Source organism: Onychomys torridus, chromosome 3, assembly GCF_903995425.1.
Source record: "Onychomys torridus chromosome 3, mOncTor1.1, whole genome shotgun sequence".
Taxonomy (NCBI): domain Eukaryota; kingdom Metazoa; phylum Chordata; class Mammalia; order Rodentia; family Cricetidae; genus Onychomys; species Onychomys torridus.
The window spans coordinates 105,500,444-105,511,300 of record NC_050445.1 but is presented as its reverse complement, the minus strand read 5'-3'; the positions used below and the strand labels follow the sequence as shown (position 1 = coordinate 105,511,300).

Genomic DNA, 10,857 nt, shown 5'->3' with positions numbered 1-10,857 from the left:
AGGGGGCGCACTCGGAAGAGAACATATACTAAAAACGGATTGGGCGTCCACTTCGGGCTGAAGTAGATGCCCACCTAGCAGGTCTTGGTTCAGAAGGAATTACAAATTTCCTAAGTAATCCTAAGAGGAAGGTACATTTTTAGTTCATTCCAAGATGTTAATGTCTACTATAGAATACTAGTACATTTTTTTTTTCAACATTACTTCTCAGACGCATCTTAGGTTCCTTTGGAGGACCCAGAGCCGGAAGTGCTTCACTTTTCCCTTCCAGGACCTGAGGTTCCTTCCCACCATCCCTTGCGCGCTCCCGCCCCTTCCTTCTTCCTCGGCGCTGCCTGCGAGGTGGCTGCCATCTGTTTAGCGGTGAGTCTGCATCGCCGGCCATCCGTCCGTCTGTGGCTTCGGCGCGGCCCTGCCGCCGCGTGGGAAGGCCTTAGCATCGCGGGGTGGGGAAGCCTCGGCGTCGGACTCCGCGCTGGCGCCGCAGTGGCGAGCGCGCACGGGCCGGGCCTACTGGCCGCTCGAGCTGCTACGGAGTGCGCCCAGGGCCAGTCAGCGGCCCGGGCCGGTTTTGCTGCCATGCGGACGGCGGACTTGGGGTGCCGCACGCCATTTTCCCGTCGCTCCCTGGCCGCCGGGTCGCTTGTTAGCTTTGGTAGCGGAAAGGGCCGCCGCTGTCTGGCCTTCGAGGGTCCAGGGAGCAGAGATGCTTGCTGAAGAAGTTTGTGGGGTACATAGTGCATGCCCGACCTAGCAGGTTGTCTGGAGGGAACAGAGAACACCTTTCTGTGGGTGCTCCGAGGCGATCTGGGAGGGACAGTGATGGTGTGTTGGAAGTCCAGGGTGGTTTTGCGTGTCTGAAGGCGCAGAACTGAGAACGACCGCTTGGTGGTTGTGAAGCTTTAGCGGGGTGGGATTTGCTGCCCCCTGCCCACTAGAATGCCTTGCTTCGGGTTTTGGATCAGCTGCTGCCATTCATTTGAGGTTAGCATGGCTGAGGTGACCCCTGACCTCTTGAGATCGCGTCTGGAGAGTGGCTCGTATTCTGCCAGCTTCGGAAGCAGGAGGGAGAACAAGCCTAGCAGAGGTACCCATTCCATTCCCAGTTTGCTCAGTAGCTGGTGATTGGAAGACACTCTGCAACATCACTCAAGCCTTGGCCAAGCAACTCCCTCTCCCTGGTTCTTCGATAACGTGGATCTGCCTCTTTTTCGTAGGCATCATGGCTGCCCTCCGGCCTCTGGTGAAGCCCAAGATCGTCAAAAAGAGGACCAAGAAGTTCATCCGGCACCAGTCAGACCGATATGTCAAAATTAAGGTATGTGAGCAGGGCGGTGGTGGCGCACGCCTTTTTTAATCCCAGCACTTGGGAGGCAGAGGTAGGCCTGGTCTAAAGAGTGAGTTCTAGGACAGACTCCGAAGCTACAGAGAAACCCTGTCTCGAGAAAAAAAAAAAAAGAAGTATGTGGTTCTGGGTGGGAACGAGTGCTGGGGTTAAGTTCTAAGCACATATTTCTGGTGTCACTGGAAGTCACAGTTTTCATGTGTGTGAAGGTCAGGAGACTTTCAGGAGTTGATTCTACTTCCCATCCTGTGGATCGAGGTGATCAGGCTTGGGTTGTTGCTTTGGCAGCAGGCACGTCCCCTGAGCCATCTCTGCGGCCTGACCTTATTTTTTTTAGAGATGTGTTTATTTACGTTCGTATTTTATGTGGGTGTTTGTCGGCAAACCAGAAGAGGGCATCAAGTGTGAGAGTCGGGAAATTGAACTCAGGACCTCTGGAAGAGCAGCCAGTGCTCTTTTTAAAAACGTATTTATATGTATTGGTGTTCAGCCTGCGTTTATGTCTGTGTGAGATCCTCTGGAACTGAGTTGCAGACAGTTGTGAGGTGCTATCTATGTAAGTGCTGGGACTTGAACCCAGGTCCCCTGGAAGAACAGCCAGTGCTCTTACACTGAGCCATCTCTCCAGCCCCATACATACACTAATCTATGAGGTAGGACTTTCTGGGCCCAGAGGTCACCAGTTGGCTGGATAAGCACTGCCCTTTTTATTATGAAACTTAGTCACAAATGGAAGGTTCTATTGAAATTCTGATCCAAATGCTAGGGATGGGGCCCAGGGCTTCACGCATGCTAGGCAAACATTCTGCCAGCTGAGCTACACCCTCAGCCCTTGGTGTGTGGGGTTTTTATTTTTGTTTTTTAACTTATTTATTATGTATACAGTGTTTTACCCTCACATATACCTGCCTGCCAGAAGAGGGCACCAGATCTCATTACAGATGGTTGAGAGCCACCATGTGGTTGCTGGGAATTGAACTCAGGACCCCTGGAAGAGCAGTTAGTGCTCTTTAACTTCTGATCTTAACCTCTGAGCCATCTCTCCAGCCCCCGGGGTGTGTGTTTTATGGGGCACAAAATTTGGGTCTTGAGAACAGCATGCAGACCAATCATTGTACTGCATATACAGTCTTGGCTTATTTTGACCCATGTGAGTCTAAATTTGTGGTCAGGTATAGGGAAGGTTTGGTTTTGTTCAGAGATTCTACAGCAGAGCCATGGCCCTGGGAGCTTTTAGTTTGTTTTTGGTTTTCCTGTTAAAAGTGTATAAAGAAGTAGGAAGATGTTACCTAAGGGTGCCTCCTATGTGGCATGTCCCCTTTGAATTTAGCCCCTTCCCTGCCAAGGAAGAGCTGGCAATTTGCACAGAGACTAACTTACCTGTGTGTCTTCAGCGAAACTGGCGGAAACCCAGAGGTATCGACAACAGGGTGCGGAGAAGATTCAAGGGCCAGATCCTAATGCCTAACATTGGTTACGGGAGCAACAAGAAAACCAAACACATGCTGCCTAGCGGCTTCCGGAAGTTTCTGGTCCACAATGTCAAGGAGCTGGAAGTGCTGCTGATGTGCAACAAGTAAGTTGGGCTCCAGCCTGGTTAGGAGTGTGCCTGCCTCCTGAGAGATGCTGCTGAGGCACCCAAGTCGACATGCTTAGGAGGAAGCCTGAAGCCATTTGCAGGAGCTTAGAGAGCATGCTTGTTGGGGAGTCCAATGTTGCCTTGGTTGAGGGGGGGCATGTATGCTCAGGTTTGAGAACTGAGGCTGGAGAAGAGGGAGGGCCTCACTTGATGCAGTGGGTGTTGGGTGTCCTTTGTGGTCCTGTCTGGAACACTGCTGTAGTGGTGTGAGACTAGGACTCTAACGTCGGGCCCACGCTCTGCTGTGACAAGGGGCTTTGCAGGGTGATGCCGGTGTGGAGGAACTGAGGTAGAGAAAAGGCGGCTGCAGACACAGCTGTAGAGAGAAGGTTGTGGGGTGTTCTGGGTACTTGGGGCAAGTTAAAATCCTTGCATGACATGCATGGTCAGCTCCATCAAAGCCAAGGCCTCCCAGGAAATGCCCTGACACTGGGTCTAGGTATGGATATGTGGTAGGAACAGTTGATTTTTCCTTCCTGGTAAATGGGTTGGGAAGCTGCATTTATTTTTTCCCAGGTAAATTAGAGTGATTGAAGGTGTGTCTGTTCTCTGAGGTGGTGTAATACAGGGAGTCAGTCAGCATGGGGAGTTGATTATGTACAGAAGGCAGGTTGGTGGCTGAATGTCCGCGTGACATCACACGGGACACTGCAGTGTTGGTTGATGCTGCATTTCTTAGGGTTACATGTCATCTGCCTGGCAGAGCTGCTTGGCAGGTTTAGCAAAGTCTGCAGTTGCACCTGCCACTGCATTCTGTCTGGGTAACTGAGAAGCAGGGGAAGTGGAAAGGAAGTTCCTAGGTGGTGGAGTCCTGGTGGATGTGCTGGTTATGGTTATGGATGTGGGTAGCCAGAGACATAGGCATCATGATCCAAGGAGTAATTGGATCTGTCCCCAGAGAAGTTGCTTTCCTCTTGGGAAAACTCCCTGCTGTTCTTTATTCTGCGGTCCTGCTTCTCAAATGGTTTCTCCTCAGCTCCCTAGCCAGGACTTCATGGTCACCTCCATTACTGGGAATGTGCTCATTAGAACAGTTTGTCAACACTCTGGGGTGACACCATGTTTGTTCATTGTACTGAACTGTTCTTGACAGTGGTTGCACCGGAAGTCTTTGGGCTCCTATGGAAGAATTCTGGGTTAGTCACCCAGGTGTGGGGGGAAAACCTCTGAGCCTGGTGTGGGCCCAGCTTCTTGTGGCCTAGTTAGTGTCTTGTCACTACCGTAGACCACTGCAGGAGCCTTGGTGCCTTCGGGCTCATTAAGCCATTTGCCAGAATCCTCAGCCTGACAGGAGTGGGAGGCAAGAGACAGGAGTCACTACCTCCCTGGTGACCTTTCCTTGCTTGCTCCCTGCTCACTGACACGCTTCTCTTTCAGATCTTACTGTGCCGAGATTGCTCACAACGTTTCCTCCAAGAACCGAAAAGCCATCGTGGAAAGAGCAGCACAGCTGGCCATCAGGGTCACCAACCCCAACGCCAGGCTACGCAGCGAAGAAAACGAGTAGATGGCTTGTGTTTGTGTTTTATTTGTGCTTAAATAAAACCACAAAAACTGCCTTCTTAGTGTTTTCTGCCGTTTTGGAGAGTGTTCATTGCTTCTTAGTCCCTGGTGGAACCTCCAGTTGAGAGGGTCTTCACGGGCAGGCATGGCTGCCATGTTGTCCAGAGGTGGTGGTGTGAGGAAGGGGAATGGACTTGGCAGCTGAGGGTCTGCAACATTGGGAATCCAGAGCGAGTGAAACAACATGGACAAGTGGAGCAGGCCCAGCCTCTGCTATCACTGGCCCAGCTGTTAGCATGGCCTAAGACTGAGGAAGCGTGTCTGTGGAACGGGGCTCCATGACTGTCTTTGGAGGATTAAGAATTCACGAAACTGGCAGGTGCAGTTCTGCCATGAGATGCTACAGGGCCAGCGCCGCATACTGAAAACTAGTCACTGGTTAATCTGGGCTTTATTTTAACGCCATGTTCTGTAGCACAGGCTGGTCTCCATTTCACCTTTTTTTTTGGACCCTACAGTTCAGAAGGGTCTAGTAAGTGACACTTGGTGACTAGACAGAAATGCTTACCAGCCATTTTTTCTGTCATTTTTAAAAATGAGACTGATCTAGATTAGATCCTGTAGATTAAAAATGCCTTACAGGTCTGGTCAAAATTGAGCTGGGGGAATAGCTCAGTTGAAGGCCTAGTGTACACGCAGCCCTGTTAATCCCCACAAATTTGTGCAAGAGCTGGGCATTAGTGGCGCACGCCTTTAATTCCAACAACACTTGAGAGGCAGAGGCAGGCAGATCTCTGTGAGTTCGAGGCCAGCCTGGTCTACCGAGCGAGATCCAGAAAAGGTGCAAAGCTACGCAGAGAAACCCTGTATGGGAAAAAAAAAAATTGTGCAAGAACTGATTATTTTAATGACTTTCCCCCCTTGCTGTAGTCTCAGGGTTGAAGGCAAGAGGGTGCATGGTAGACAAGTGCCGAGTTACTTTAGTTTCGTTTTGCCTGCCTGTGCCTTGAGAAGGCTTCAGGTCCCTTGGGACAGGCACTGTTGTTGCCATGAGGGTTGGGAATTGAACCTGGGTCCCTGTTGCTTATAGGTATGGTCTTACTAAATTGCTCATCATGACCTTGAACTTGATAGCCTCCTAAGCTGCTGGGGTAACAGGTCTGTCTGCCTTTGGCCCTGAGTTAACCTGAGAACTGTATTGAAACTAGCTACTATGAATAAGATCATGAGGAAGTTGGGCATAATGGGTCTGTGGACTCAAGGATAGTCTAGTATACAAAGTGAGTTTCCAGCACAGCTAGGGCTGTTACACAGAGAAACCCTGTCTCAAAAAACAACCGAAAAAATGATGCGAGAATGTTAAATCTGTTCTTTATTCAGATCACAAAACTAGCCTCAGCTGGTAGTGGTGGCACACGTCCTTAATCCCACACAGAAGCAGACGGATTTCTATAGGCCAGCCTGGTCTACAGAGTGAGTTCCACAACAGCCTGGCTACACACAAATGCTGCTGGGGGGTTGGGGGGGGGGGTTGAGGTGGTTCTGGCCAGTCATTTAGACTTGGATTTTCAGTACTAACCACTACACACCGTGGGAAGAATATAAACTGTTACACCTCTTGGTGATGGAGGTTAGAGGTGTTTGACACCCAGGCCCAAGCCTATCTAGTGATCCATACCATCTTCCCTAGAAACAATTCTTAGAAATGAGGCATTCTGAGTTTTAGGAAGCATACACTGTGTCTCTTGGGCCCAGGCCCAGAGCTTGCCTGGGCTCTACACAGCCCCACCTTGGCCAGGGTGCTGACTTCTGACATGTGGAGTCCAGAGTAAATGAAATAGGAAGACAACTCCTACAATCCAATGCTACAGTCCAAAGCAAGTGGAGAGGGGCAGTGTAAGGTGGTGGACCGTTACCCCATCTGTGAATGACTGTCCTGAGTTAACGGCCCAGCTCTGGCACTGGGGCTGAGGCCTGTGAGTACAGGCCCTAACAAAGGCACTGAGGCTGACTGGGAAGGGCAGGAGAGGCCAAGGCCTGTGGGGGAAGGGAGGCAGGTACATGTGTTGGGGACAGCTAGCTGAGTTCCACAGAATCCATGCTGGGAGCAGAGGCTGAGTCTTTCTGGATGCTCTCGAAGAGGGTGGTGAGTTCTGGGTTGGACCGGATCTGGGCAGAGAAATCAGCCACACTGGGGCTCTTCCGTACCTCAGGGCTGGTCAGCAGGGCGGCCAATGCCCGCATTGCTGAGCGCTTCAACTCCTCCTGCTTCTCCAGCTCCTGCTTCACAGAACCAGCCTTGACCTGCACAAGGAGATAGTGTCCTTACTGAACCTATGCCACCCATTTCAAACATACAGGGTTCAGATTAACGAAGGCCTAATTTCAATCTGACTCACATCAGGTTTCAGTTTTTTCTGCTAATACGTTGCTACATGAAAAATCACAACTTTGGGGCTGGGTATGTGGCTCAGTTGGCAGAGTGCTTTGCCTGACATGCACAAAGCCCTGGGTTTGATGAAAAGGGAACCTGCCCCAGTACCATGTAAAATCTGGTGTAGTTTTACATACATAGCTGGTAATCCCAACATTTGCGGGTGGGGGCAGAAGGACCAGAAATTCAAGTTATCTTTGACACTGTTGAGTCCAAGGCCAGGAGAGACTGTCTTCTCTCCCCTCCCTTCCCCACCCACACAAAGAAAATGAACAAATAACTTGGCACAGGCCTATGGTCTCAGCTACATAGAAGGCAAGAGGGGAGGAAGGAATCACATTGAAGTCTACCTAGGGATCATACAATTTTTTTTTTTTTTTTTAAAAAAAGAAAACCAAGACACTACTCTGAGTGTCTTGGCCCTCATTCTGGCTAAATCTTATCCTTTCAAAACTCAAATGGGGGTGGTGGGTGGTCGATGGTTCAGTTTGCAAAGTAGTTGCTGTACAAACTTGAGGACCCAAGTTCAGAGCCACATAAGAGCTGGGCATGGAGCTGGGCGGTGGTGGCGCACACCTTTAATCCCAGCACTTGGGAGGCAGAGGAAGGTAATCTCAAGTTAGAGGCCAGCCTGCCTGGTCTAAGAGTTCCAGGACAGCCTGGGCTACAATGTGAAACTGCATGAGAAAATAAAATGTGGTGATATCAAGGAAGACAACTCAAGTCAACCTCTGGCCTTTAGACACAACAACACACGTTCAATACACATAAGTCACACACACACACAAGTTCTTTTGTGTAACAGGTCCTCATTGGGACCCTGAGCACGCCAGACTGTTCCCAACACTACAACTTTCCATGACACCTTCACCCCAGATTCCCCTCAAGACCTTGAGATACTTCCTGTAAGCAGTGGCTCTGCCCTGGAGCAGCCAGCCAGCCAATCAATCAATCAATCAATCAATCAAATCAATCATTCACAGGAGTCAGGCCCAGCTCCTCAGCTGGGATCTGCATAGACTAAGTGGAGAACCAGCATGTGCAGCATTGTACCCTGGGTCCTCTCACAGCCCAGCAACCAGGAGGTTTTTAATGACGGAATCTCTCAGCCTATGACACTGTATAGCCCCGGGCAACAGAACATTCTAGGGTAACAGGCGAGATGGAAGCAGCTAGCACATCACTGCAGTGCACATGGTACAGTGAGAAGTGACTAGACCTGCCAGGCAGGCATTCCAGGGCAGGGCAGGGCAGGGCAGGGTTTACCTTGGCAGTACAGGTGGCTTTGAGCGGCTCAATGAGCCGGTCTACCCTCTGCAGGACAGGTGCAGGACAAAGAGTGGCCAGCCGGGCCAGCATGATGAAGGTCAGCATCTGCCGAAGGAAGCAGATGGAACTCTTGGTGAAAGAGCCCCTGGATAGAGCAGCAGACCCAAGGGAAGTACAGGCTTACACCCACCGACCCACCATCAAGTCCTTCCAGGACCCTGCCCAAGGCTCCCACCTCTCCGGGTCTCAGTTTCCTACTATAGAAGATGTAAATGGTGATGCTGAGGCTTGCCAGTCACTCTTAGCTGTGTGAGGACGGCTGGATAACAGAAGACATAGGGAGGGCAGTTCCCATGCTCACAAGCCTCTAGCATAGGCCCGAGAAGGAACGCAGCAGCTCCTCAGCTCCCACTGACACTAGCTTGGATACGCTTCATTTAGATATGGCTTGAGTGTGTACCACAAAAGCCCATGTGCTGGAAGCTTGATCCTCACTATAGCAATGCTGAGAGGTGATGGAACTGTCAGCAGGAGGTGGCCAGGTTTCTGGAGGTGGTATTGTCGGAAGGAGTTTAGTTTAGGTCTTAGAGGATCTGGGTTCTCCCAAAAGTGAATGAGAAAATGAACATGCCTCATGCCTGACTGACTCTACCATGTGAACACCTGTGCAGGTGCCTGACCTTGTGACATGACCAGAGCCAAGCAGCCGCCAATACCAGGTTCTGAGCCTCCCTTTCTTAAGAATTATAGCAACAGAAAATAGTCCAGGTGTGGTGGCACATGCCTTGATCCCAGCACTTGGGAGGCAGAGGCAGGCGGATCTCTGTGAGTTTGAGGCCAGCCTCGTCTACAGAGGGAGTTCTAGGACAGCCAGAGCTACACAATGAGACCCTGTCTTGGGGGAAAAAAACCAAACAAACAAAAAACCAACAACAAAACAAGTAATAATAAGAACCAGCAAACAGACTGGGACAATGAAAATCTGGGAATTTACCCAGCATTATGGTTTGTTTTCAAAATAAACAACTATTTTTTTATATACAATCTCTTGATTTTTAAATGTTGATAACATTTAAAACGAAGTAATACAAAGCAAAAATGGCATAAGCCATTTCAACACTAGTAGGTTTGGAGCTCATGAGTCCAGAGTGCACACTCTGAAAGAAATCTAAAACCTGGTTCCTTGTTCTTGACAGAAAGTGGCACAGCTGCTTTCATGGGGCGCCAGAGGAGGGACAAACAGCAGGGGCCTAGTGGTGCCTGCCTCCCTTGCTCTGAGCTGGGTCTGCATCTGGCAGGGCACATCTTACTCGGATGTCATAGTGGTCCTTCAGCCCATCCTCCACGTGGTTCAGAAACTCGCAGATGTCCAGCTGGCCCAGGCAGCTCTCCAGCAGCGAGTACATGCACTCGAAGGCTGCCTTCCGCACGTCTAGCCCATCATCTACTGTATGCTTGAAGGGCCCCATCTCCACCTGCAGGAAGGAAGGACACAGAAGTTTGGGGGTGCGAAGCCCCTACCCTAGTTTCTGCAACTCATCCAACCTGCTCAGCATTGCATCTTGGTCCCAAGTCACACTCTCAAGCTTCAGGAATCAGCTCAGCTTGCAGCATCTTCTTCCAACTGTCATACCTGCTGAGCAGGCAGAGTCAGGCCCTGGGGGTGTGCATGTGCGTGTAGGATCTCGTGACACTGAGCACATGTTCCACAACTGAGCTGCAACCTTTGCCTGATGGATGACATCTTACTCGAGTACTAAAGCCACCTTAGGAAAGTCTGGGGATAAGGCTCAGACAGTAGAGTGCTTGCCTAGCACACAGAGACCCAGGCTTGATTTCCAGCACTGAAAAAGCCCAGATGGTGGCACACATCTGTGACCCAGGGTCTTTCTCAGCCTAGACTACATCAGATTCTGTCTCCAGAACAAAGTGAAAACCTTAGGAAGAAGGTGCTGCTAGCAATCCCATCAACAAAAAAGGAACCCAAGTCCAGAGGGGTGACTGATATGCTCAAAGACACACAGCTGGTAAGTGGCAGGACCAGACTCAAAGAACCAAGTCCTCTGAAGCTTTTAATCACGAGATCTGGTTTCTGACAGTAAAGTTGTGCTGTCTTAAAACCCAACTGAAACGCCCTTTTAGAAAACGTCTCCAACCCCTCTCAAGAGCAATGCTTCCTTCTCAGCCCTCCACGAGGGGCTATGGGACGACTTGGCTGTCAGTCACCTCAACCCTCTACCCCTTTAGCTCTCTCCACCAGTCCAGTCCTCATAACCCCTTCTCCTGGAGGCCGAGCAGAGCACCACATTGGCAGAAGCCAAGTACAGTGTAGCTGTCTGAGTCCTGGAACTTGAGACTCTGGCAGAGTGACAACATTACAACCATTACAACATTACAACCCAGTAATCCTACATGCTTGAGACTTGAGGTTCCGGAGTTTGAGTTTGTTGGATTGTGGATTTTAGAACATTTGCACATTCAAAGAGACATCTTGCAGAAGGGAACCAAGTCTAAATACAGAATCCATTTATGTCTAGGAAGTCCCTTCTTCATATGCCTGTAGGCAGTCTCGGATAATAGTGTTTGTAGGGTGCCTGCATTTTAACTAGGACCTGTCACATAGGAGGTCACAATGGCAGTACATTTGGGGATGAGGATGCTCACACT

General features: G+C 50.2%; 2 protein-coding genes and 1 non-coding gene across 4 annotated transcripts in view; 2 read left to right on the top strand and 1 right to left on the bottom strand.

The window, feature by feature from the left end:
- The first annotated feature begins 285 nt into the window (after positions 1–285).
- On the top strand, positions 286–4,543 carry Rpl32 (ribosomal protein L32). Its single transcript, XM_036181599.1, has 4 exons — positions 286–363; positions 1,218–1,318; positions 2,740–2,921; positions 4,362–4,543. Exons 2-4 carry the CDS (start codon positions 1,223–1,225, stop codon positions 4,489–4,491), a joined length of 408 nt encoding a protein of 135 aa, XP_036037492.1. The 5' UTR covers positions 286–363; positions 1,218–1,222; the 3' UTR covers positions 4,492–4,543.
- LOC118580969 lies at positions 1,009–1,148 on the top strand. The gene has a single exon (XR_004944619.1). It is a non-coding gene; the product is annotated as a small nucleolar RNA SNORA7 (small nucleolar RNA).
- A 1,298-nt stretch (positions 4,544–5,841) lies between the features above and the next one.
- The window catches only part of Cand2 (cullin associated and neddylation dissociated 2 (putative)), a 29,168-nt gene continuing 24,152 nt past the window's right edge, over positions 5,842–10,857 (bottom strand). For both annotated transcript variants that reach the window (XM_036182073.1, XM_036182075.1), the window contains exons 13-15: positions 9,501–9,665; positions 8,188–8,295; positions 5,842–6,791 (exon numbers count right to left, since the gene is read on the bottom strand). In XM_036182073.1, coding sequence (XP_036037966.1) covers positions 6,564–6,791; positions 8,188–8,295; positions 9,501–9,665 — 501 coding nt within the window. In that variant the 3' untranslated portion in view covers positions 5,842–6,563. The remainder of the gene's footprint in view (positions 6,792–8,187; positions 8,296–9,500; positions 9,666–10,857) is intronic.

Bases quoted from the DNA above. Each gene is read 5' to 3' on its own strand.
- Rpl32 (XM_036181599.1), top strand. From the start codon at position 1,223: ATGGCTGCCCTCCGGCCTCTGGTGAAGCCCAAGATCGTCAAAAAGAGG. The intron at 1,319-2,739 runs GTATGTGAGCAG...GTGTGTCTTCAG, and splicing joins ACCGATATGTCAAAATTAAG to CGAAACTGGCGGAAACCCAG. The intron at 2,922-4,361 runs GTAAGTTGGGCT...CTTCTCTTTCAG, and splicing joins GTGCTGCTGATGTGCAACAA to ATCTTACTGTGCCGAGATTG.